The sequence below is a fragment of the Muntiacus reevesi genome, chromosome 4 (assembly GCF_963930625.1).
Source record: "Muntiacus reevesi chromosome 4, mMunRee1.1, whole genome shotgun sequence".
Classification (NCBI taxonomy): domain Eukaryota; kingdom Metazoa; phylum Chordata; class Mammalia; order Artiodactyla; family Cervidae; genus Muntiacus; species Muntiacus reevesi.
Genome location: NC_089252.1, coordinates 122,425,605 through 122,453,542, shown reverse-complemented (window position 1 = coordinate 122,453,542; position 27,938 = coordinate 122,425,605). Strand labels below are relative to the sequence as shown.

Sequence of the window (27,938 nt, the reverse complement as noted above, 5' to 3'; positions counted from 1 at the left end):
AGACTGCTCTCTGCTTGTGCCGAGCTTTTCTGAAGGGCGTGGAAAGGCGGACACACTCAGCTTGGGCAGGCACTGTTATGAGCTAGCATCTAGGCGATAGGATGTGAAAGTCTTTGGCAAGTATTTAGACATAAACGTTTCAAGGGCGTTTGGAGAAGTTGATCTTGTTCCATTGTTATGCTCAAAACAGAGAACCTGGACACAAAGTTTGTAAACTTTGGGATTGTTTTCATTATGAATTTTGGGAAACATTACTTCCAGAAAACAATGAAAGCATATGTCTTCTAGCACTGCAAGGACAAATATTTACTTAGGACTTTTTCTGTTAGTAGGCTCCATTTTTAAAGATGTCTATTTGCAGTATCTAGATAACCTGTCAAAAGTGGAAAGATACTAATTCGTGCGCTACTTCATTATCACACTTCCTTTGAATCATATTAGTTTTGTAAAAGTTGTTGTCATATTAGATAAAATCTAACATGAAGTTAAAATTTCCCTGAGAACATCTCTCTCCTTTTCAATACATTTCCATTTTGCTCCATGTAAGTTTTTGTGACGAGTGATGAAAATTCTTTTCTTACCGTGTTGTGATTATTGTGTTTTGTATTATCGAGTGACTGTACTTTGGACACTGGGCGTAAACTCTCTGTATTGTCTCGCTCCCTCATCCTCACTGTCTGTCAATGGGCGTGGTGCTGTGACCAGTGTTAGCAGGTGACGACAGTGCGGGAAGTGAGCCGCCGATATCGCCCCCAGAAAGGCTCCCCATCAGGCGCTCTAGCACCAGAGACAAAGGCAGAAGAGGGGAGACGTGTTTCCTGCTGACGGCAGGTGATTACACGTGTGCTTCTGATGGAGGGATCAGGAAAGGTAGGCATGCATTTCATCAGATCCTAACAGGTGACATAGCAATTAAATGCTGCAAATGTATGGAGTGATGTAAGATGCTCGTTCATCATTTTCTGGGAACAACTATGACATCATAGTGCTTTTTGCCTCATTACATCTTATCTCATTATAAGCATTTAAAAATGTGCATCATAACAGCCAACTTGATTGTCATATCTGAAAGACTTTTCACCCTTCTTTCTTTTTTTTATTATTTGGTTTTCATTTGTCTATAGGCAGAATTGTAATGAAGTATTAAATAATTAAGTCAATCATCAACTTATTTTAATATAATATATTCAGCAGTCTTGAAAAGTTATCTTTTTTCCTACAGTGAATTAAAGTCACTAATTGACTCTATGCATCTGTTTGATAAGTGGTTGATAATTATGAAACAATAATAAAACTTTTTTTCCAAAGTAAAACATTAAACATACTCTAATGGTCTCTTATCCAGTGTTTGGGCACATTTTCCCCAGTAATTAACCTGAACGTCAGGAGTTTGCTAAGGTACATGATCCTCCAGCCATACAGAACAGTATACCCAATCAGTGGAAAGGTTACTTACTGTACTTACAGAATGTACTTACAAAATTTCTCTTTTGGGCAATAATCATTTTAAGTTTATTATTATTTTTTAATTGACACTGAACAATTCCTGGCTCATAGAAGATCCTTAAATCTGTTGAATGGATGCATTGTATTAGATAGGCATCTTGGTTACGGAATATAGCAGGATATTGAAGCTCCCCTTCAGCATGTGGTTTTATTTCCCTAGATTGTGTCAACCATCTATGACTATTCCTTAGTTGCTAGTTTTCATTTTCATTTTAGTAAACTTTACCAACCAAACAACTGGACCCTTTTTATCCTCAAGAAATTAGTTTCGTTACACTTATAACCCACCCTTGTCAAAGTTATGCTCTTAGAATACTTTTCTCCTTTGAGAATTCCAGTTGCTCTAGTGCCAAGGTTATTTTATTCTATTTACCGACAGAATAGAGAAAGAACTACAAATTTCTTATGAAGAAATAATAATTTCTTAGGTAATTGACTGAATTTGAATGAAAAGCCACTCTAAAACTTTCATGTTAGTGCAACTGCATTTTAAAAATATTGTGCTTGTTTGCTATTCATTGCAGTTTCTCCCTACAGAATACCTTACCATTTTAAGCCTGAAATATTTATAATGCCTACTTCCTTTGAAATAACTCATTACCCATGTTGTGCTTCTTTTTTGTTTCTTCTGAGCACTTTATATTGTTCTTTCTGTCTCCATACTTGTGAGTTACAAAAGAGAAGACAGAGGACTCTTTTGTTTCTTTAATGTGTAATATTTTAAATTATACTTCATTCCAAGAACTGTCACTCTTTGCATCTCTTGTACCAAAATGTGTTTCAATTATCTGATTTTTCACTATTTTATATTGTTACAATAGTTTTTAAATATTTTTATAGTTAATACTCTATCATAGTACTTAAGCAAAATATATGTATATAACTATTAATATAGAATATAGTACTTAAAGTGCCTTGTAATCTTAAATCACTATATATGTATATACATATATCCATATGTGTATATATGTATTTTTATGTATTATGTGATTATATTTGGATATATTTTAAGCATCATTTAATAAAATATCACATGCAATATTTATACTAGGATTACATGTTAAGACTCTAGCTGGAATGTTTTTCTTCCATGTTAGATAATATTTTGAATTTTAAACTGTCAAAAGGGGTCACATATTTGAAAAGACTTTGCAAACTATAAAGCACCTATATAAATACAGTTTCCCTGTAAAATGGCAAATTTCCATAGCAAAGCAATTAATAAGATATTGTGTTTATATGAGAAAATTATACATGTGATCTTATTTCCCAAATTCTATCAATGAGAGTGTCTTTGAAAACCCAACTATGAGCTTTTTATTTTTAATTATTTCTCACTGTAAACAAATTCTTTTTCACTCTTGCTTAGTTATTTTGTAAATCTGTGTTTTTTTTTTTCCTAGATCTGGTAACATTTCTGGCTATTTTCACTTAATCTTCTCAGTGTTTATTTTGTCATGTCTATTAGAAATCCATTCATTTCTTCTCCTGTTTCCATTATATAGATTAGAGATATCTCCTATTATTCCTACTCACATATTTATCTTCTGTATGTTTCTAATTGTTTTCTACACTGACCTGATTTTTGGGTTATATAAATTCTCCTCTATATAGATGAGAAGAATGACTGGATTCCTTTTGTATTCTTTTTCTATCAACAAGTGTAAATGCAGTTGGGCATACATTAAGAAAACATGTGGATTACCTAAAAGAATGAACTCCCAAAACTTAGAACCTATGATTTTATTTATACAGTATTTTTATTTATATATCATTTTACATGAACACAAACATACTCATTGATAGTGCACAAATAGGCAGTTTCAATATTGCCCTAAACAAATATGTGCTCTTAAAAGCTGTATAAAATATATATCATGTATTTAGATGTTAGTTCAAATTGAGTTCAGTATTGTTTATTCTCATAAATTATATTTTCAGTCATTCCATTCAATAAGAGCTTGATGAGGCAAAATTTTGTCAAATTTTCTAATCATAAATGACCCTGCAGAATAAAGGAAGAATAAATTTATATGAAAAACATAATTTTACTAATTAAATACTTGTTACTAAATTATAAGGGAACCCTTCTCAAATAGACACTGAAATCATAGTTATTAAAAATAAAAGGACTTATAAACAAAATAAATAATATTTATCTTAATGACTATAATTCAGAAAAGTAACTAAACATTTACAAGGGCAGCCAAGATTTACATGTAAATAACATAATTAATATAAATTGTTAAACAGATTTTTACCTTTTTTGGAAGTCTCATAGAGAACACAGTTATTGTGGGCAACAAGATGTATATTTTTACAAGGATGGTTTATAGTTATTAACAACTTCTTTGATTCATGTATATTCACGAGGTTGCTTTTAATCAAAACCAATCAATGTTTATAGTCTAGTTTACATTTTTAGGTTACACTAAAAATCCAAGTCAACTTAGATAAATTATTCTTTCTACAAGTCCCAGTTTTATTTCCAATCACATTACAGAAGAATAATGATAATTAACCCTCTAGGAATGTGAAGGTCCCTATGTAAGAATGAATGACTTGCAATTCCTTTTTAATTATTTAAGACATTCTTTCATTAACAATTCCATCACCTACCAGAGCAGAATGAAATATATGCCACCTCACATGCTTTATAGCTCAAGATACTAATAAAACATATAGGTAGATAATTTTCTCATTAGCAGAAATTATGTCCTAGAGAACTGTACTGTATCAGTGGATGACATAAATTTTCATCTACAAAATATCAAAGAAAACATCTAATCTGCTGAAAGCTTGTGGGTGTATATGTAGAGAGGGGGTTCCTACTAACAAACCTTACCCTGCAGCAGAGCTGTTTCATTTTCCAGATCTATACCACTTTTTCAGTGGAGCTGTCAGAACATTTATTTGATGAATTGTATAATATGACTATTTTTTCAGTTATTGATTGCCTGACTTTTAGTACAATTTTACTGCTACTTTTACAGTAGGTACTCACTACCGCATTTACCTGCCGCTAGTCTTTTCTAATAAAAAATACCACAATATATACTCCTTCCAATAGTGTCCTTGATGGGGTGTGGCTTGAGCAGCTAAGGCAAATCAGTGGGTTAAAGTTTGTGGGAAAGACATGTAAGTGGGAAGGATTCTGTAAGTCAATGATTATCATGAACAGAAGATTAGAATGCAAGATAATAGGAAGAAAAGGTGGATTAATATCAAATTATTCTTCATTCCTGGCAGGGGAGAATCAGCTGAAAATACATAATCAAAATCAGATTTAAATTTACTGAAATGATGACTCAGTTTATATTATTTATTTTCTTTTTTTTAAATACAAGGGATTAGGAATGAGCATTCATTCTACATTACCTAGATAATGGCATTAAAAGTCATTATTGAGGAATCATCCTTTTAACCCCATAAAGCTGGAAGATTAAATATGCTGGGAAAGAGTAGTGCACTTAAACTTAAGCATGCTTTATTAACTTAGTACTAAAAATAAGAATAAAAAGAGAAAAAATAGCTCATTTTTTTTCAGGAACATATTCTGAAATTTTAAAATATTAGCCAAATTTATATCTTATTTAAGTTGCTTTGCATAATTATTATAAGTTTTCAGATATTGGATATGCCAAAATTTCATCAATACAAACTATAATTTGGAAAAGAATAGATTTTTGAAGTATTACAATAGTAATTTGTGATATCTGGCTTAATCTTTTGGAAATGACAGCTACAGCAAGCTTCATTTTTTTTTTTTAGAGTTGTAAATTCTCTCAATGTTGAATTCTTTGTAAACAGATTCTTTGAGCTCAAAAATAGCACTTTGATTACCCTGCATGATATTGTTTGTCTGTGTCTATTTTCTGGTTGAATTCAACTGATGTCTGTGCATTTTTCCATAAAAGGATATGAAAAATCCCGAAGCTTAAACAACATAGCGGGCTTGGCAGGCAATGCTCTGAGGCTCTCTCCAGTAACTTCACCTTACAACTCTCCTTGTCCTCTGAGGCGCTCTCGATCTCCCATCCCATCTATCTTGTAAACCAAACTGCATCAGTTGGCTAAATTGTCTTAATTCAAGTACTGTTTACCCCGTAATGGAAATAATTAAATGTAGAGTTACTCCAGACGCCATTAATACAGTATAAATCCTGCATGATACTACTATCTGAAGTCAAAAATGCCATTTGGGTAGCTGACGAATCTTACCCTGGCTTTAAAAGAATCTTACCTAGTAGTGCTACTACTTCTCCGTATGAATTGCCCTGATCTCCTTTCGCAATAAAATGACAGATAGCATCAGATATTGGCGAGTACCCTAATACATAAACACATCTTCAGGGAGATAATTTAAATCATTGTGCTTCCAAATGCCAGCTACTTCATGGGAACTTCATTTCTTGTGACTCTGAACCATTCTGAAGATGTCTGGGATTCTGTTTTGAATGCACACAACATGACTTTGGTCAGCTCATTTGCATGGACCATCTTGTCTCTATCACCTGAAAGCAGTGTCGCAGTGTCCGGGGACCGCAGATGGCTCGGGATATGTGTACTTGCATCGAACCATTCTGCTGATGTGAAAGCTCTGGTTGACTGTTCTGCATGTTGAATTGTGGGGCAGGGAGGGTGAATTTCTCCTTGACAATTTTTTTTTTTTATTCTTTGAAAAAAAGATATTTGTTTTAAATAGTTTAATTTCTTGATTGTTTTACTTTTCTTCCAAAATGCTGTATTGGAGTTCTGAATGTCTCTGGTTGTTTGCACACAGATAACTGCAAAGAGATTGTCATTACTGGTTACACGCAAGCTGAGGCCAGATCTCTTACTTAATGGCTTGGGGAAGGCACAAAACATGAGAGAAAGGTAACTGCCAGCCAGGCTTGCATCGTTTAGATAGGAATTGCTATTTGGAACTAGAATCATGTTTTCTTTCTTTTAATCCCAGAATTTGTCATCATTTTCAGAGTCAGGGTGCCAAAATATCACTCAAAATTCTTGTCTTTTTTACCCCCTTCCTTTATTTAATTTATTATTATTATTTTTTTTTGCAAACAACAAAGAGCATTGTTGTTCACAGGAAGCTTTCTTGACAAGCCTTAAATCTCTGACTGACAGCATTAATCAGATTTTCAGGCAGTGTTTAATCAGGTGCTTTGTCCTGTATGTTGTTCTGTCCGTATGTCTTAGCTCCCTGTTGTATATGTATATGCCATCTGTCTCCATGAAGCACAGAAATGCCTTGATGAGGTGTTCATGATTTTAGGACTGGGTCCTCTTCCCCGCCCCTTGCCTTCTTCACTACTTGGAACAGCCTCTGTGCTTGGTGTGTGAATTAGTGACGCCCATAGACTACCTAAGCTAACCGGTGCTGTGAACCTGTCTCATAGGCAGGATTTAAGCAGCAGTTTTACCCTTGCATTTGATTGCCTGCTGCGGTGTCAGTTTCTACTCCCTAGCAACCAGAATTCATCGGGACATGCCAGTGAAACCCTCAGGGTGTCTCATTCAGTGCAAGTGGGAGACATTCTGTTTGCACATCCCTGCAAATGCAATAGCAGTAGTGTGTCTGATGTATTGGACATGAGAAGGAAGAAAACACCATACTATAAACTGAGAGATAAGCAATATTTCTAAGGCATTTAGGATCCTTGAGACTGCTAATTCCCAATGCTCATGTTTATTTCCGGTTAGGGAGACAGTTGTCACTTTTAGAATTGGCCACAGAACATGTATTACTTTATATCCCCAAATCCTAGAGCATGACCTGCATGTCAGAGACCTTGTACAGCAATGTATTTACCCAGACATAAACAACTGATATTTAGAGATTCAGTGATGCTTTTGATAACACTACACATAGAAAGTTATAATTAAACACAGCTTTATGGTGAAGGAATTAATATACTGTCTGGTGCTGCTGTTATTGACTGCAGTGTTGTACAGAATTTATCATGGATTTTTGACTGCTGAAAAAGGGACAGTGGAATTTAGCCATACCAAGGACTATTCTGGAAACAGACTCCTGCTGCTGAATGTGCCCTGATGTGACCAGGTTGCACTTGGAAGAGATCCTGGCGTCTTCATGAAGCATGAAAAAGCCTATGCAAGAACTGTGGCTGGAACTCATTTGGTGCTCCCCATATGAGTGGGCTGCTGAGGACTGGCTGGTGTCCGTGAAAAAGCTGTAAATACCAACATGTATGCATGGGTCAACAGCTTTGGCCATCTCACATCGAAGGAAGCCAGAGAGTCACGATCAACATCTCTGGAGCTTCAAGTAAGGCCCGCACCTCTGTGAATTACCCTCTGTGGACCTGCAGTAGATTGTGCTGTGATCATAAAAGCAGTGATATTGGTGTACTATAGGTCTGTCTTAATTTCCTTTATTTCTCCTTTGTTGGTTAGATCCACGAACACTAACTGTATCATTTATTTTTAATAAGCCACTTATACTAGCTTGTCATATTATGTTGCAAAATTTTCAGTGCCTATTTGTCAAAACTGACCCATTTGGAGTCCCACATTTGTTTTAAGTTCTTAAAAGTTATTTGACTTAAACTCATTAATATTATTCATGATTCAAGTATTTTGTCATTGTTACCTCAATTATAAATATTAAAAAAAATAAAATTCTGGCAATGAGAATATTTTTTTATTAAATTATCAAGACTAATGTCAGTATATAGTAGAATACTAATTGAATTATACCCTAAAATGTATATTTTGCATAAAAGAGATATTCTTCAATCGATTACTTTTTTTGTGAATTTTGTGGCAAAGAAGCTTGCTCTTGTCTTTAAAACTGTTGTAGTTGAAACTGTATAAAAATTCATCTTGCTTAATCCGTATTTCTGGAATCTATTAGTTCCCCTGGGACTCTGAATATAACATACAATCTAATTATGAACCCCTGTATCATGGACCTTTTGTGACCATCTCAAGGTGCATGCATGACCTTGATGATAATCGGTGAAAATGTAACTAACTAAAATGAAGAATAAAAGGCAAATAAGTTGGGGATAAACTTGAATCCTATCTGAATAAATTATTCATGTTTTTTCCTTGGCTCGTCTCTTTGTTTTGCAGTTTTCAACAGGCTTTACCATTTTTATGCATCGTGATAACAAAAGACACTCATGCATAATAAAGAATTTGAGATGAAAGGATTTGTAAACATACATAGGTCACATTTTCATTCAAGCCTTAGACATGTAGCCAGTGTTTTACTCTTCTAAGTGATTTTTTTCTCTTATAATTCTGAAGTGGTAAAATTATTATTATGGTATTTGATTGTTATATGGTATTTTATGACTAAATACTGAATTTTCACTTACACTTTCCAACTTAATCATCACAGTGATTCTGGAGGTAAATATTTTTTGTTTCATTTTATTGGTGGTGAAGTGAAAGATCATAGAGGCAAGACTGTTCACTTATGTATTTGTCACAGTTTTCCTGTCATAGCTTCTTATTGTTTAACTATCTACTGAGCTTCTTGTGCTAAGTCCTTTCAATGGTATCCAACTCTGGGTGACCCTATGCACTGTAGCCTGCCCAGCTCCTCTGACCACGGGATTCTCCAGGCGAGCGTACTGGAGTGGGCTGCCATTTCCTCCTCCAGGGGATCTGCCCTGAACCCGTGTCCCCTGCTTTGGCAGGAGGTTTCTTCCTACCACTGTCACCTGGGAAGCCCTCTTGTAAATGCCTTATGTTCTAAATATGACTTGTCTCTCGCTTTTGGGTAACAGATGAGTGTCTCGGCAGTACACCACAGGTGGCTGCCATTCCATTCACATGGCGGGGTTATGTTTTTATTTACATGTAAATTCTATGTCACCAACAGGAACAGAGGAAAGTGAAAATGGAAAAGAGAAATAAGGTTGACAAATCCAACACTTTACTCAATCTTTTCTAGGTCTAAAAGAGCTAGATTATTAAGAGACTATTGCTTATGAAGTTTATTAAGAGATTGTTGATTATTAAGAGACCATTAAGAAACCAATATTCAGAAAAGGAAATCTGTCTAAAAATAATTACTGACAAGAAATTGTTAACTATGGTGTCAGGATGTAGGATTTACTGTAAAAAGGAAAAATATATAGGATGGGGAAAGAATGCATTTTAATAGATAATTGCCATCAAATTTTGATTAAAAAATCAAGATTAAATAGTTGTAGAAAAAAGGGGAAGATATTCAGTTTATCTTTGAAATAAATCACAAGACAGATGAATGGGATAGCAAGAGTGAACTTAATTTGGAAAGAGACAGTGAATATATTAAAAGGCTATAATACAAAGCAAGGACTTTGGAGGATTTATAACATGCTTGAAGACAGAGCTAAAGGAATACTACAGATTTATATATATTTTCTCTGACATAGTTGCAGTATCATTATTATTGATCTTAACTTTTATTTCCTGTTCTCCCCTGAAACAACTTTTTCTGAGAATATGATAGTTTTCATTATTATCTAAAGATTAAATAATTTAATTGCATTAGCATTGCATGGTTTCTTTATTCATCAAACTGTCATGGCAAAGTGACAGACCAGTTAATACACACTTTGAACATTAAAATGTTCAAAGACTATGTCCTCTCCATTGAGAACCCCAGGTGCCTAGCACTCAATTTTTAAAAAAATGAACTATATTTTAGAACAGCTTTCGAGTCATAGAAATATTAAGCAAAAAATACAGCCTTCCCATTTACCCCCTGCTCCCACACGTGCATAACATCCCCCACTCTCTGCATCCTACACCAGTGGTATTGGTTATAATTGATGAATCTGTATTGATATATGCTTATCCAAAGTCCATAGTTTCCATTAGAGCAGCCCAGGGCAGCACAGATGCATAAGACATCATTCCAAGCATTGAAAACTTCACCTAGAATATTGATCTCTAATCCTGGCTGTGCATCAGAAAAATCGTTGATGTCATTTGAAAAAACAAATGCCAGTGCTCAACTCTAACCCTTTGAAATTATATCTGGAGATGAGGCCTAGGCACATATATTATTTTACAAAAGACTTACATATATATTATTAACAAATGAAACATAACAAAGAAAAAATGACCATGAATTTATCTTGGAGATTTGATAAATATCATGCCCCTATTTACCATATATGTTAGCCAGTCTTTTACTAGCAGATCAGCCAGGTACCTTTATTAGGAAATTCTTTTTTTTTTTCATAGTCATCAAATGTGATTCCAAATTGAAATGCCACTAAAAAAATTTGTAGGTGTGTTATAAATCCATAGAGTCTAAATCTTCATTTCTCAGTGTATTTCTTATGATCAAGAAGTGATATAAGGACATTCCATCTAACTCAAGTAAATTATTTTTGAGGAAAAATAATTTTTTTTATTTTTGTTATAAATTTGGTAAACAGTTTTTTCTGAGTTAAAAAGAGTTGTCATCACACCAAAATGATTAAAATGACTGGCATTAGTGACAATTTCACATTTGTCTTAGGAGTAGTGAATAGTGAGGTGAAAAGCTAGCATATAAAAGGATTCTTAATGTAATTTGAAGATCGTAGTTCCTAAAACCTTTGATTAAACTTTAATCAGTGGTCTCTGTGTTTTTATCTCCTTTTGAGATCTGTTAGCAATGAACTGAACTGTTAATTTAAAACCAGTTATTTCTTAATGGCCAATAGAAAGTATATTACTTAAATATATACTTAATTTTCTGATAAAAAATAAAACAAAGCAAAACCTGTAATTTTATTGCAAAGACTTAAGCATGAAGTCAGTACCTAAGGACTGACTGTGTATTTCTTCCTTTCTTTTCTCTTTTTCCCTGAGACGCCACATTTTACCAGTAATTTGGTCTCTATCTGGAAACAAAGACACTAGTTTAAACTCTGTACAGTGATATTTCCTCCTGTTGCACTAGATGTTCCTTCTAACATTGGGTGGCAGGAAGCTTAACAAAAAAATGTAGGAATTCTAGATGGATGACAGATAGAGAGCCCCCCAGAGTCTAAGATAATAATGATCAACACACACACACACACACACACACACACACACTGCTGCAAACACAAAGAAAAGCCAGAGATAAAGTAGCAAACACTGAATATCGCCTGAAGCAAGGTCAGCTAGTGTGAAATAAACAAAAGGACAAGTCAAAGGTAAAGAAATAATTATATAATTCGTCTTCATAAGTCACGTTAGAATAAATTCTGCACACAAAGACCAGACATTCTTTTCACTGGAGACCTTGAGAGGTTCGCATTCCGTCACAGGGATGCTAGAGAAGAGACTGAATTTTCGTATTCTCTCGTGACTTTATACAGTTTCCTCTTAGGTGCTCTGTTTTTAATTTGCTTCTTTCAGTTTTGACAAAGTAATATCCTTTCTTTACTTTTACATTAATGTTAAATATTTTCAGAACTAGTTGACTGCCAAAATATAAAATACTACTGGCTTTAATACTACTGACTTTATATTTGTTTTGATTTGTATAAAATGAATTTACATAAGTTTTTAAAAAATTTGTTATAAGAGCACAAAATGACAGAGTACTACTGAGAACACTTTTCCTTTTAATGTGAAATTCCCTAATGACACAAATGAGATTCCTAGGGAAAATATCAGTAGGTTTATTTTCCAAAATTAAATTTCTTCAGGCTCAGATCCACCTACTTGTTTTTTAGAACTGATAACACATAGCAACCATAACATTGAGTGTCAAAATGTTAAGGTAAAATAGCATTTTTGCCTTTAATATCATTTTTTCCTGGCACCAAATGTTCTGGTATGGACACACAGTATGTTGGACCTGTGGAAAAAGGACACAGAATTACTTCTTAGAAAGCATCTTCTGACTTAAGTGGTTCACTCAAGATCCATAGGCAGAAACTTCTGCAGTCTCACACCGTCAAATAATCCTTCATCTAACTAAACCAGGTTGACTGTGAGACTGTTTCATGATCACAAATGTTATCTTTTGAATTACCAACTAATGGTTATGACCAAGATGCCTTACATTCCCCTCAATTCCACAAAATGCTATTTTTTAAGTTATTTTAAATTGGAAAATGACTTCTGTACATTATGTGTTTGTTTTTGCCCTACAATATGAATCAGCCATAAGTATACACACAGCCCCTCCTTCTTGAGCCTCCTTCTCACGAGCCCCTATCCCACCCCTCTAGGTCACCACATGTTTCTTTCTGGCATTGGCCCCTGACAGCCCTTTTTCTTAGAGTATTTACTTTGGGAAACTTGGTAGTGTAAATTCTTTCTCTGCCCCTTGGAAGGGTAGTAAACCTTCTAGCTCTCACCATTTCTACAACCCAGGAATACCTTTCTCAAGTTCCTGGGATCCATTTCTTTGAAATATAATAATCACAAAAGATAGCACCTCTAACTGTTAGTCTCTCTGGGAAGGTAGGAGCCTAACTTTCTTAAGTGCCAATTAGCAAACACCTATGATCCAGTCACATAACCAACCTCCTCTCTAATGTCCTCTGATATTTTTTACTGGCTCACCCCAGGGCTTAAAAACTCTACCACTTATGTTTCAGTGTAGTTAAATTTAATCTCTCTCCCTTATTGCAGTAATCTTAAATAAAATCTTCCTTGCCTGTTTAACTGGTCCAGTGAAATGAAGTTTGTCTAGTTCCTTAGTCGATATTGTAAGTTGCGGTGAATCACAAAAACAGAATGAAGAAAGCATTTTGAGGATTTACACAGGTAGAGCAGAGGTAAGGAGGAATCCCACCCTCTCTGTTAGTTTTGAAATAGACATTTAGAAGATTTTTTATACTATCATAAATTTGAGAATTAAAAAAACAGCTTTCATTTTTTGAGAGTTAAATTTCCTTTTTTGAAATGATCAAATTGAAAGGGAGCTATAATTAAACTAAGTTGCTGCCATTCATCTCTTTTCATTTTACTGCCCAAAATATGATAAAATGATTTTGTTAGATCCACTCTTTTTCTGGACACTGTCCCTTAGAGTCCCCCAGAAGGTGTATTCATCACTGTATCCCTACTGCATGGCAAACTTCCAAGTTCACTGAAGAATCTCAATGCATGTTTGTTAAATTGAACTGTTACTTAGGCTGAATCTTCTGAATTTGCATCTCACCATGTTCTTTCCTAGTTGTCAATCTATCAACATTGGAATAAAACAAATGTTTAAGTTTGCCATTCAACACATCTTACCATTTGTTTCTTTCTTGTTTGTGTATAGTCAGTAATTCATTATTTTCTTTCATTCCTTTGTTCACTATCTCCAGGGCTTCATAAAGTCTCTGGGATATGGTAGACACAGTGTCATCACTGACCCTGGACCTCTTGCTGTCCTGCCTCACCTATTGGGTTGGACCTTGTTGGACACCAAATAACTGTCTAAGTTAAACTTCAATTTGCCACAGATTTTCTGCTTACTATTATTTTAAGCTTCTTATATATTTATCTAAACTTCTCAACAGCAATGCCAGAATTAACTTCTAGGATCAGAAATTCACTTTAAAGATATCCCCTGATTTACCCTCCCCCTGCATCCCCACCAATTAGCACAAATAAGTATTCTATTGTAATTTGTAGATAAACCTACTTAACCTGTGTTGTGTGTTGTGTCAAGTCGCTTCAGTCCTGTCTGACTCTTTGTGACCCTAAGGACTGTAACCTGCCAGAGTCCTCTGTCCATGGGATTCTCCAGGCAAAAGCATTGGAGTGGGTCGCCATGTCCTCCAGGGGATCTTCCCGACCCAGAGATCAAACCCGCATTTCTTAACGTTTCCCGCATTGCCAGCCAGGTTCTTTACCTCTAGAGCTACCTAGAAAGCCCTTCAGTTCAGTTCAGTTCAGTTCAGTTGCTCAGTCATGTCCAACTCTTTGCAACCCCATGAACCACAGTACGCCAGTACTCTATGTCCATCACCAACTCCCGGAGTCCACCCAAACTCCTGTCCAGTGAATCAGTGATGCCATCCAACCATCTCATCCTCTGTCATCCCCTTCTCCTCCTGCCTTCAATTTTTCCCAGCATCAGGGTCTTTTCCAGTGAGTCAGCTCTTCACATCAGGTGGCCAAAGTATTGAAGTTTCAGCTTCAGCATCAGTCCTTCCAGTGAACACTCAGAACTGATTTCCTTTAGGATGGACTGGTTGGATCTCCTTGCTGTCCAAGGGACTCTCAAGAGTCTTCTCCAACACCACAGTTCAAAAGCATCAATTCTTTGGCGCTGAGCTTTTTTTATTGTCCAACTCTCACATCCATACATGACCACTGGAAAAACCAGAACCTTGACTAGACGGACCTTTTTTGCCCTATGGTAAAGCAGATGGCATTTAGAGTCAAAGTAAATTTGAGTTGGAATCTTGTTCTCCTTTACTAGCAATACGGATTTCGGGCAAGTAATTTAAACTAAATTTTATAGAAACTTGTAAACTGCTGAGAATAGTAATATCTAATCATGATTTTGTCATGAGTTCTAAATGAGAAAATGCATGTAGCATACTTAGCACAGGGGCTTTTCCAGGTGGCACTAGTGGTAAACGATCCGCCTGCCAGTGCAGGAGACATGAGGGGCTCAGGTTCGATCCCCATGCCGGGAAGGTCCCCCGGAGGAGGGCATGGCAGCCCACTCCAGTATTCTTGCCTGGAGAATCCCACGGACAGAGGAGCCCGGGGGCTACAGTCCAGAGAGTGACACAGTCAGACACCACTGAGCGACTAGCATGCACGCCCGCATCCTTAGCACAGCATTGAAACAGAGATTCTGCTCAGTAAATTTGAACTGCAATTATGATTATAATTATTATCTTATCTTTTTTTTTGCAAGGAATTTTCATAGTGTAGTAACATAGTTTTTATTTCTAGTATTGTGTTTTGTGTGTGTGCAGGTAATAATTATGGAACACAATTTTGGCAGTAGTTTCTAAATCCATTTCCAGGTTGCCTTTAAAGATAATGATATCTTCCTTTCAAATTCATCCAAGCATAAAAAAGAATATATTTTCAAATGTTTTTTTTTTTCCTATTGTTTGCAAACTAAGTCTCCAAAGATTGAGTTGTTTACATTTTATAACAATAAATAGAAATCAGCCAACTCTCTTTGGTAATTTAAAGGTTCAATATGATTTGGAAAGTCTTAGCATATTTTCTGAAGAACATAAAAATATTATATATAACTTCTATTTAATTCTGCAAAGTAGGCTTAAGAGATTGCAAGATTATCCTCAGGGTCACAGTAGGACCACCCAAATTAGACATAATCTTTGATGCGGTATTGGTACTTCCCTAGTTGATTGAGAATTCTGTAGAAAATTACCAAATCCACAAAAGTGGTTTGTCTTTTTTTTTTCACATTAAGAGGGAGTTTAATTCTGAACAGGTTAAAGCAATGGTTGTAGTAACATAGTTATTTGCTTACACAATCCTATGAAAATGGAAAACACGCCCTCATTTAGCTTGAGAAGGGTGGAAGCAGTGGCCAGCACTGTTAACAATGTCCGTAAGAGACTTTGGTTTTGTTTTCTTCTGAGATAAAAATAAGCAAAGATAAGCTAACTCTTTCTTGAGGCATATAACTTGGCATATTTTTCTTTGAATGAAGGAAAATAGAGCACACTTGGGAAAAGAAAATTTAACTTTTTCTAAAGCACATTTACTAATGTAAAAATACTTTCTAGAATTATATATAGCACTGTCTCTAAAACTTCATATTAATATGTGAAAGATTCAGTTACTGAAGAAACTGACTAGGCACAAAAAGTGTTTTATATTTTTTACTTGTAAATTTCTTTCTAAGAAAATAAGTTAATTAACTGTGTATTTTGGCTTCTTAGGAAAATTGATTTTTAATTTCTTTACATGTGTGTGTGTGTGTGTGTGTGTGTGTATCGGGAAGATACCCTGGAGAAGGAAATGGCAACCCACTCCAGTATTCTTGCCTGGAGAATTCCATGGAGAGCAAGGCTACAGTCGATGGGGTCACGAGTCAGACACAACTGAGTGACTACACACACACACACACATTTACATATGTATAAATATAAGATTTCCATTGAACAGCAAGTGGATAGTGTAAAGATGTAGATGGGTATATCAGCTTGTTTGCTAAATATGACAGATTGAGTAAGAGGTCTGAGATGAAAACATACCTTTGAGAGTTGTTGACATAAAGATGGTATTTAAAGCTATCCTAATGGGCGAGATCACCAAGGGAGTTATGTGTAGATGGGAGAGTGAAGAGATCTAGTGACAGATTCTTGGGACACTTGCAGGTAGGGAGAGATTGTTACAACCAACAAATGAGCTTGAGAATGACCAAAGAGTGAGGAGGGATGGAAACGAAAGCATGCAGGGAACTGAAAGCTTAGAAATAAAATGAATGAAGGAGGAGGGAACAATCAACTGTGAGAACTGATCATTGGATTTAGCACTGAGGAGACATTGGCAACCTTGACAAGATCAGCTTTGGTGACACATAGAGGTAAAAATCTGATTAAGATAGGTTTAAGAGAATGAAGACCTGGAGACAACACATGGAGAAATTCTCTTTAGAAAAGGGAGCAGAAAAATAGGGCAACTGTAGATGTGGAAAGTGGAGTTGAGTGATTATTTTTAATAAATGGAAGAAATGACAGCATTTCTCTTTAGCCAGAAAAAAATGAGACAATATTCTTAACTATTTTGCAAATAAGTTCTGCTTATTTCTAGATAAAGGTAGATGTTTTTAAATTGTGCCTGACATGAGCATAAGACATAGGCTCTGGATTAAAGGTGATTTCAAGTGGTTAACATAAAGTTGATATCATACTTTTTTATTTTATCCCTGGTGATAAAATCTGTGTTCAGATTAACTTTGGTTGTGTCTGTGATTGTTTTTGTATAGGAAAGCTTAAGGTTTGGAACACAGGAATTTGTTATTTGGTATTTTAACCAACAACATACTAGGTATGTCTATCATTCAGGTGATTGCTCACTAACTGAGGCAGACTCTGGAGTTTAAAATTGATCTTTTGAATAACTAAATTAAATATCAACACTTATGCCAAAACAGGATAGGTTATAACAGTGTAACTGGGCAATTAATATGAAAAAAAGTATTTAACATCATTCTCTACTTTCCCTATTTCACTTCTTTCTCTGTCTCACCCTTTGAAAGAGATCTCAGTTTAGGGTCTAAGGCTCATTTGCGGTGAATATACTTGCTATTTCCATGGGGGAGGAGAATACATGCTTGGAGGGCAAAAGCTGGAACTGCTCACTCTGTGGAATGGTGAAATTCACCAAGGCCATGAAGGAGGCAGGCTTTGGAAGTTACCAGCAATTACCAGATAACTGTACTCACTTTATCACAAGAGCCCAGAGAAGCAGCCCTAACTGCAGAAAATGACAGCATGTGTGCCTGCAGAGCTGGGACTGTAGGTAGCAGGGCTACCACGCTAGACAAAGACCCCCTTCCCCAAGACCGGCATTTCAGTTAGCAATTGTTCAGCTGCAAGAAAGAGAATCTTAAAATATTTTAAATAAATAGGTGTTTGGTTTGGGACCTAACATTCAGCGCATACAGAGTTGGTTCTTGCATCGCCCCAGCTGTTCAGCAGGGCTGTCAAGGACACAGGCTCTTGCTGGCTCTCCCTTCTGTCACTGTTAGCATGTTGACCTTTATTCTTTTGCTTTTCATATGGCATCTATACCTCCAGCTTCACGTGGCTGTTGCAGGAAGAAGAATGTGGAAGTAGCTGTGTACCAGTGAATCATATACCATGCTTCAGGAGGGAACACCAAGGCCAGTGAGCTTCTGTGTTCAACTCATTGCTACCACTCTGTCCCATGGCCACCCCAAGCTGCCAGAGGGCCTGCTAAATTGAGTCGTATTTATAGTTTCTTGTGTTCAAGGAAGGCAAAGGAGAATAAGATGGAAGTGAAGAAAGAGTCAGGCAGTGTATAGCTTCTGTTGTCCTTTGCATGTTACCTCCTCCAAAGGAAAATGCCGACTTAAAATTGAAGCATGCCTTTAGCTTTTAGTGAGAACAAAAGACCTTCATTTTCTGGACTGCATAAAATTCTGGCATCTTCATAGAATCTTAGGGACAAAGAGAGAGAAGTTCACCCATTAATGACTAATGTTGAATTACTATCCATGAGAAACAGAGGCATAAAGATAGATTTAATCTGATCACCAAAATATAGCCATGTTAGGCTTCTTGTACCTGATTTATGTGGTGGAATTAAAACCATCTGCCACCCAGTTTTATGATATGTTCCAGCAATGACTCTGAGAGCCTGAAATCTCAATCACTAAACAAAATCGATTACTGATCTTTCAGTTGATAAAAGTATAAAAAAAATCTGAACATTTGCACATAGGTACTTAGATATTTGTTGATTTTATTAGCATGGTTTTATCTCCAAATATTTTCTACTAAACATGAGTTAGATAATTAAAAACTCAATCCTCCACAAATGTTGACTGGTAAAAGCAACAATTAGGAATTTGTCATGAGCCAAAACATTTTAATAATGTCTTTTATTTATATAAAACAGTATGCCATTTAAGACACTGCAGAAAAATTATACTGTTTTCATTGATATGTCATGAATTTAGAGTTATAGGATATCATAATTTGCATAGAACTTAAATTCTCTTTTGGTTTATCCATTAACAAAAAACTATTGAATCCTCATTTTTTTCCCTAGGAGGAGTGTTTTTTTCTAACTTATTATTTCATTTATTTTTGATTGCGCTGGGTCTGCGCTGCTGTGCATGAGCGTTCTCTAGATGCAGTGGGCGGGGCTCCTCTTCATTTAGTGTGGCGGCTTCTCTTCTTAAACACGGACTAGAGCGCAGACTCGAGGTGGGCGGGTTTCAGGAGTTGCAGCACAGTGGGCTCAGTAGGTGTGGCACGAGGTCTGAGTTGCTCCATGATATGTGAAATCTTCCCAGGCTAGGGGTTGAACCTGGGTCCCCTGCATTGGCAACCTGGTTCTTATCCACTGCACCGCCAGGGAAGTCCTAGGCATAGTGATTTTGACACACCAAAGTCTTTGCTTTTGTAGAATTTATAGAAAAAAATGACATCCATTATATGCTAGATGGTGATAAGGGTCGAATAGATAGGCATGTGAAGAAAGTGATTGGATAGTATAGGTGCCATGTGCATTGGATAATCAAGGTAGTTCTAGTCCTAGGAGAAACCTGGGACAACAGTGTTTCCAACCAAGAGGACATAAATGCAGAATTGTATGATTGGTATGGAGGATTCCCTGGTGGCTCAGTGGTAAAGATTTTGCCTGCAAGGCAGGAGATGCAGCAGAGAGGGGTTAGATCCCTGGGTCGTGGAAGATGCCTTGGAGGAGGGCATGGCAATCCACTCCAGTATTCTTGCCTGGAGAATCCCATGGACAGGGGAGCCTGGCGGGCTACAGTCCATAGGGTCACAAAGAGTCGGACACAGCTAAAGTGGCTTGGCACACATGCATGATTGGTGTGATTAGGGAGCAGCAAGGAAACTGTGTGGCTGCAGCAACATGAGGAAGAGGAAAAAAGGTAGAGGATGCGTTGGGGTATAGAACACCTAGGGGCATTTAAGCCATAGTAAAATCTTCATTGACAAATCAAACAAAAACTCAAAATTATGACTTTAGTTGATCCATTAGTTGACTTTACTGTTTCCATATGATGTGAGTGCACCCTATAGAGTAAAAATGTTAACATGCTTTCGTGATGCTTTTTGGATAAAATTAAATTTCTTATCAATGCTTCATAAGTAACATATATACATATATAATGAATATGTAAATTTAATGGTTTTAAGTGGTTATGAAAATGTTGATGTTTTTCATCTTTTGAAGTTGGGTCTTCTCTACACACCTGTAACTTTAGGTTAACTACTCAGAGCATTAAGCTGTCGTGTGGGTAGTGTGGGCCAAGCTGCCTACACAAGGTGATTCAGATCATGACAAGCCCGAAACTTGCTACTCCCACACCCCGTGATTCAAAAACATTTCTCCCACTAGACCTGCCAAGGGCTGGAAATTACCACATTATTCATTCCCTTGAGTTGAGGCACTGGAGGTTGCTGGTAATTATTTAAACACCCCTTGAGAAGGAGGCAAATTAATCATTACCTATTTAAAAATTCCCTCAAATCCTATGAGCTGGGAAGTCTCCTGGTGAGACTCAGTGGGAATGAGACAGAAGTGAGGTTTGAGGGTGTGAATGTCGAAGTTTCTGAATGTGGCATTTCCATGGAAGGGAATCAGAATGAGGACGCTGGAAGTAAGAAGAAAGCGGCTAACTTGCTATCGGGGCAAACTGCTCTCTCTGCTGTGGTCTAGGGGAAAGCCCTGAGGTCTGAAAGCCTGAGGACTGGGTAGGTCATTTCACTTTCTGTGAAGCAAAGCATCAAACAGAACAGTGTCTATGAAAACACTTTCCTAAGTGATAATTAGAAGCACTTTCCAGTACTTACACTCAACTGAAACAAAAGAACAACAGAAGTTTGAATATAATGATACAGCGTAAAAGATATTTCAGGCAAATATGAACCAAAAGCAAGTTGGATTAACAGTTTAATAACAAACAGACTAATGAATTTAAGATTATTTTTTTAAGTTTATAAGGAGCAAATAGATATGTTAAAGAACAATGGATCTAGAACAGAAGAGCTGGAATGAATATATAACTTCATACATTCCTTTCAAGCCCACTCAGAGAAATCAAATTTTGCTTTAACCCTAAAAGGAAGCTTCATAAATTCAAAGACTCAACATCTCAAAAAATCATATTCTTTGATCATAATGCAATAAAATGAAATTGATAACAAAAGAATAGCTTAAAATGCAATAAATCTGTGTGCTATTAAATATTCTTGCCTGAAAGAGGGTCTCATAAGACCAGTTAGAAAATACATGAAATTGTGTAACAGTGAAAGCACAACATACCAACACATGTGTAACATAGCAATGTTCTGCTTAGAGAAGCATATTTGGCTTTAAGTTCATTTTTCATAGAGTGAGGAAGACTAAAGGAACAAAATTGCCAGAGGAAATATCAATAACCTCAGATATGCAGATGACACCACCCTTATGACTGAAAGTGAAGAAGAACTAAAGAACCTGTTGATGAAAGTGAAAGAGGAGAGTGAAAAAGTTGGCTTAAAACTCAACATTCAGAAAACTAAGGTCATCTGGTCCCATCACTTCATGGCAAATAGATGGAGAAATAGTGGAAACAGTGACAGACTTTATTTTTGGGGGGCTCCAAAATCACTGCAGATGGTGACTGCAGCCATGAAATTAAAAGGTGCATACTCCTTGGAAGGAAAATTATGACCAACCTAGACAGAATATTAAAAAGTAGAGACATTACTTTGTCAACAAAGGTCTGTCTAGTCAAGGCAATGGTTTTTGCAGTAGTCATGTATGGATGTGAGAGTTGGACTATAAAGAAAGCTGAGCACTGAAGAACTGATGCCTTTCAACTGTGGTTTAGAGAAGACTCTTGAGAGTCCCTTGAACTGCAAGGAGATCCAATCAGTTCATCCTAAAGGATATCAGTTCTGAGTGTTCATTGGAAGGACTGATGTTGGAGCTGAAACTCCAATATTTCCACCACTTGATGCAAAGAGCTGACTCATTTGAAAAGATTCTGATGCTGGGAAACACTGAAGGCGGGAAGAGAAGGGGACGGCAGAGGATGAGATGGTTGGATGGCATTACTGACTCAAAGGACATGAGTTTGGGTAAACTCTGGGAGTTGGTGATGGACAGGGAGGCCTGGCGTGCTGCATTCCATGGGGTCACAAAGAGTCGATCATGACTGAGTGACTGAACTGAACTGAGGAAGAATAAAAAGGAAAAAATGAGATAAGCATTCACTGCAAGATGTTAATAAACCACTGACAAAATGATAGAGAAACAAATCCAGGCAAAGAAGAGGAAGGAAATGATCACTGGAACAGAAACCAAGCAAAAATGTAACCAAGGAAAACCTCTTTCTTGAAAAGCTGGATGAATAGACAATCATCAGGTCAAGGAAAATGGAAGCAATTTAGATATAAAACACAAAATGAAAAGGTGATATCTAATTACAGACACAATCATAACTGCAAGATAGCAAAGGGATATTATGAAAAATTATATGATAAATTTTGAGTATTAAACAGAAGTGTTTAAATTTAGGGGAAAGATGTAAAATGTCAAAGTGGTACAAGACAAAATAGAAAAAAAAATTCCAGTGATGATAAAAGCCTATGTGACCTCAACAAGAAGTCATAACTCAGTTGGTTTTTTTTTTTTTAATTTTTTTTTATTAGTTGGAGGCTAATTACTTCACAACATTTCAGTGGGTTTTGTCATACATTGACATGAATCAGCCATAGAGTTACACGTATTTATTGATGAGTTCTTCCAAAAATTCAAAGAACAGCTTATCCTCATATTATATGTTTATAGAAGAGTATTGAGATAGAGGAGAAATTTTCAACATACTTTTCTGAATTTAATGTAAACTTGATTCAAAACTGGAAAATGAAAGAACAAGGAAACAATGAGTAATAGACTTATTTAAGTTATAACCATGCAGAAGTCAAAAAAAGTACTCAAAATATTTCATAATGATCAATTAGACTTTTGTCTAAGAATGCAATGGTTATTCTGCATCAGAAAATATATCAGCTTACCACATTAATTGAAGAAAAACAATGATCATAATAGACTCAGGAAAATAAGTTGATAAAATTAATACCAATTATGATTTTTAAAAACTTTCATGAAGCTACAGATAAGGGAATTTTTCTGTAGCTTACTAAAAGCTGTAATGTCAAACACCTGCCAGAAACTCAGAAAATTACTTACTTTCTGTTTAAGATCAGCATTACCAGAGATATACCTTAATACTTCTGCTCTGTAACAATTTACAAAGGGCCGTAATTTTAGAAGAAGGAATAAAGGAACACAATCCTTAAAGGATTAGAAGAAAGAAAAGTGTCATTTTTTTCATGCTATTTGATCAACCCTACAGAATCACCCAAAACTCTAGGGAACTAATAAAACAATTTATAAAGCTTCTGAATAAAATTAATTTGTCATAATAGACTTATAAAAATCAATAATACTTTTTAATTCTACAAATAATCTACTAGATATTATATTAGAAAGCTATATCATTCTCAAACAACAAAATTAAAAACAAATAAACCAAGAAAAGATATAGAAAAACCTTTTGGAAAAAATTGAAACTGTTGAAAGACAGAAAACAACACCTGCATAAATAAAATTCTCTTCATGTTCACAGACAGAATCTTACCACAGATGAAATAACTTACTAAAATGTATTAATTAATAACAAATGTTTATAAATCAAGTCATATCTCAATAGAATTTTTGAAACATTTAATGAGTGTATGCTAAAATTCATGTAGAAACACAAAAATGTCCATAACAATTATGCCAGTTTTGAAAAAGAAGAGCAAAGAAGGGGACTCAATCTACAAAAATTAGAATATAGTCCAAAGGTACAGTGTGGTGCTTATGAAAAATTAATAAACATAAAAACAATGGAAGAGGGTAAAGAACTTGGACCCATGTCCAAGGAAAGGTGGACTGCTTCATAGGACACAACATTGATAAAACTGACTCCTAACATATAGAGATTAATTGCATCATTCTTGGATTCCAATGAATTAAAAACTGTTGAAAAGTAATACTTCTGCTAATAAAAAATACAGTTGGCAACCACAATGAAAATGTATGATGGATTTTACTACATTAAAATTAAAAGTTTCAGCTTATGAAATGACACATCCAAAATCTAACAAATGACTTATTTCTTGAAATGTCACTTTTAAATTCTAAAAATTGGTTTTCATTTAGAAATTGGTTTTCAAGGAAATATGCAAATATGAGCACACATGCACACCAGGGACTTCTGTTGAAAAATGAGCAAAGAAGTAATTCATAGAAAGAGAAATATGAATGACTAAAAAGCATATCAAGAGATGCTCACAACCTAATGGATAAATACAAATTAAAGTGACAAGGCAGTGCTATCCTAGTCTGGTCAGCTGGTAAATTTAACAAGCCTGATTATTTCCAAGCATTGGTGAATTGTGGAAAGGCTGCATTTCTGTACGAATGTAAATGACATTGTTGTTTTACAGAATAGTTTTGCCCCCTTCATTGAAAGTAAGTGGGCATGTACTCTGCAATCACATCCAGTTACAGATCCCAAGGAATATCTCAACACATATGTCAGAGGACAGATATGGAGAATTTCATTGTAATACTAATTTTGATATCAGAAAACTAAGTAACCTAAGTGTCTACTTCTAGGGCAGTGGAAAAGCCCTATGGACCACAAGAAACAATTGAAGCAGTACTAGACAGTAATACTAGATCTTAAAAGCATAACGCCAAGGGGAAAATGTAGCAGAGAGTGAAATCTACAACACGTGGTAAATATATATACAAGACAATGTCATGTGTTCTCTATTTTCAAAATATTTTTCAGGCAACAAATTAAGTATTTGAGAATGATTTTCTCTGAGGGATATAGTTATTGGAGTTTTGATTCTGATAAATATATAAAAGGAAATAAGAGATCTGAGAATTCTCTGGTGGTCCAGTGGTTAGGACTCTGAATGTTCACTGCTGAGGGCCTGAGTTACCCTGGTAACTCAGGTCAGGGAACTAAGGTCCTGCAAGTTGTGAGTGTGGCCAAAAAAGAGAGAGCTGTGAATTGTTGAGAGTGACTAATTCAATTCTTTTCATCCAAGAACTAAAGGGGAATAGGAATTCAGATAATGCTTATTTTCAAAATATTTACCCCAATTGCTTTATTCAGGAACAATAAAGTGACATTTATGGTACTGGAATAGCAGGCCAGTATATATTTATTTGAAGATCTATAAGTATACACACTAAAATCAGTTGCTGTTTCCCAGGGATGTTATCTGAGAATTTCTTATCTGGGTTTATTACACGGAAATTTATAAGTGATCTATCCATTTGTAGTAGCCACAGAGATTGGTGGCAAGAATGAAGTGAGAATTAAAGGTGACATTAAAAATCAGTGATCAGAGAGTGTTACCCCCTCAATGGACTCAAAATAAAGTCATCAAAAACCTCAATCAAATGTATCCTTTGAAATTGTCCCAGCATTGAATAACTTCATTAAGAGAGCAGAGTAAAACACACACACACACACACACAACCAAATAATTGAATTTAAGTATCATATAGCTTATGAAATACCATATAGCTAAGGTATATAAATTTTGTTTTTGAACAACATCATATCCAACTTACAAAGAAACCACATACTAGATAAGTGAACTCATAATATTTGTGACAGAATACACCTACATGGAATACATTACTTTAGCATTTTCCCAGCACATTTGTACATATAAACTATATTTTTAAAAAAATCCCTCAACACTATAAAAGTAAAATTTGTTGCTAGTGGAAGAAAGAAGTATTCTGAGGAATAGAATAATTTTATTAATAATAAATATGCATTCACTCTCTTTTACCTAGGATTATCATATATACTCATACAAATAAACTTTGGACTTACATAGCATTATAAAGAGTTTTTGTATTAAGTATCTATGATAAAAAGGGTATAGTTTTGAGAAAGAAGAATGGAACTGGAGGAATCAACCTGCCTGACTTCAGACTATACTACAAAGCAATAGTCATCAAGACAGTATGGTACTGGCACAAAGACAGAATTATAGATCGATGGAACAAAATAGAAAGCCCAGAGATAAGTCCATGCACCTATGGACACCGTATCTTTGACAACATGTTAGTTGCTCAATCATGTCTGGCTCTTTGCGACCCCATGGACTGTAGCCCACCAGGCTTCTCTGTCCATTGGATTCTTCAGGCAAGAATACTGGAGTGGGTTGCCATTTCCTCCATATCTTTGACAAAGGAGGCAAGAATAGACAATGGAGAAAAGACAAGTGGTGCTGGTAAAACTGGTCAACCACTTATAAAAGAATGAAATTAGAACACTTTCTAACACCATACACAAAAATAAACTCAAAATGGATTACAGATCTAAATCTAAGACCAGAAACTATAAAACTCCTAGAGGAAAATATAGGCAAAACACTCTCCAAAATAAACCACAGCAGGATCCTCTATGACCCACGTCCCAGAATAATGGAAATAAAAGCAAAAATAAACAAATGGGACCTAATTAAACTTAAAAGCTTTTGCACAACGAAGGAAACTATAAGCAAGGTGAAAAGACAGCCTTCAGAATTGGAGAAAATAATAGCAAATGAAGCAACTGACAGTGAATCTCAAAAATATACAAGCAGTTCCTGCAGATCAATTTCAGAAAAATAAACAACCCAATCAAAAAATGGGCCAAAGAGCTCAACAGACATTTCTCCAAAGACATACAGATGGCTAACATGAAAAAATGCTCAACGTCACTCATTATCAGAGAAATGCAAATCAAAACCACAATGAAGTACCATCTCACACTGGTCAGAATGGATGCTATCAAAAAGTCTAGAAACAATAAATGCTAGAGAGGGTGTGGAGAAAAGGGAACTCTCTTACACTGTTGGTGGGAATGCAAGCTAATACAGCCGCTATGGAGAATAGTGTGGAGATTCCTTAAAGAACTGGAAATAGAACTGCCACATGACCCAGCAATCCCACTCCTGGGCATACACACCGAGGAAACCAGATCTGAAAGACACATGTGTACCCCAATGTTCATCGCAGCACTGTTTACAATAGGTAGGACACGGAAGCAACTTAGATGTCCATTGGCAGACAAATGGATAAGAAAGCTGTGGTACATATACACAATGGAATATTACTCAGCTATTAAAAAGATTGCATTTGAATCAGTTCTAATGAGATGAATGAAACTGGAGCCTATTATACAGACTGAAGAAAGCCAGAAAAAAAAAAACAAACAAACAAAACAACACCAATACAGTATACTAACGCATATATATATGGAATTTAGAAAGATGGTAACGATGACCCTGTATGCGAGACAACAAAGAGACACAGATGTAAAGAACAGACTTTTGGACTCTGTGGGAGAAGGCGAGGGTGGGATGATTTGAGAGAATAGCGTTGAAACGTGTATATTATTGTACGTGAAACAGCTTGCCAGTCCAGAGTTCGATGCATGAGACAGGGCTCTCAAGGCTGGTGCACTGGGATGACTCAAGGGATGGGATGGGGAGGCAGGTGGGAAGGGATTCAGGACTGGGGCAAGTGTACACCTGTGGCTGATTCCTGTCGATATATGGTGAAAGCCCCTACAATATTGTAAAGTAATTAGCCTCCAACTAAAATAAATACATTTTTTAAAAAGGATATTGTTTTTAGGCATGCATTTTTCAAAGGGCCATTTTAGTTTTTTTTAATGTGCAGTCCTCTTGAGAGTCCCTTGGACA

General features: G+C 35.8%; 1 protein-coding gene across 8 annotated transcripts in view; it reads left to right on the top strand.

Moving 5' to 3' along the window:
* KCNC2 (potassium voltage-gated channel subfamily C member 2) overlaps positions 1-27,938 on the top strand; it is a 292,917-nt gene that overhangs the window by 201,891 nt on the left and 63,088 nt on the right. Inside the window, exons 4-6 of one of the 8 annotated variants that reach the window (XM_065934097.1) lie at positions 706-870; positions 6,290-6,384; positions 7,455-7,589. The exons of 2 other annotated variants lie outside the window; for them this stretch is intronic. In XM_065934097.1, the coding sequence (XP_065790169.1) occupies positions 706-870; positions 6,290-6,351 (227 nt within the window). In that variant the 3' untranslated portion in view covers positions 6,352-6,384; positions 7,455-7,589. Of the gene's footprint in view, positions 1-705; positions 871-5,423; positions 8,552-27,938 lie in introns of those variants that run through there. 5 more of the 8 variants (XM_065934095.1, XM_065934096.1, XM_065934094.1 and 2 more) reach the window with 5 other exon arrangements.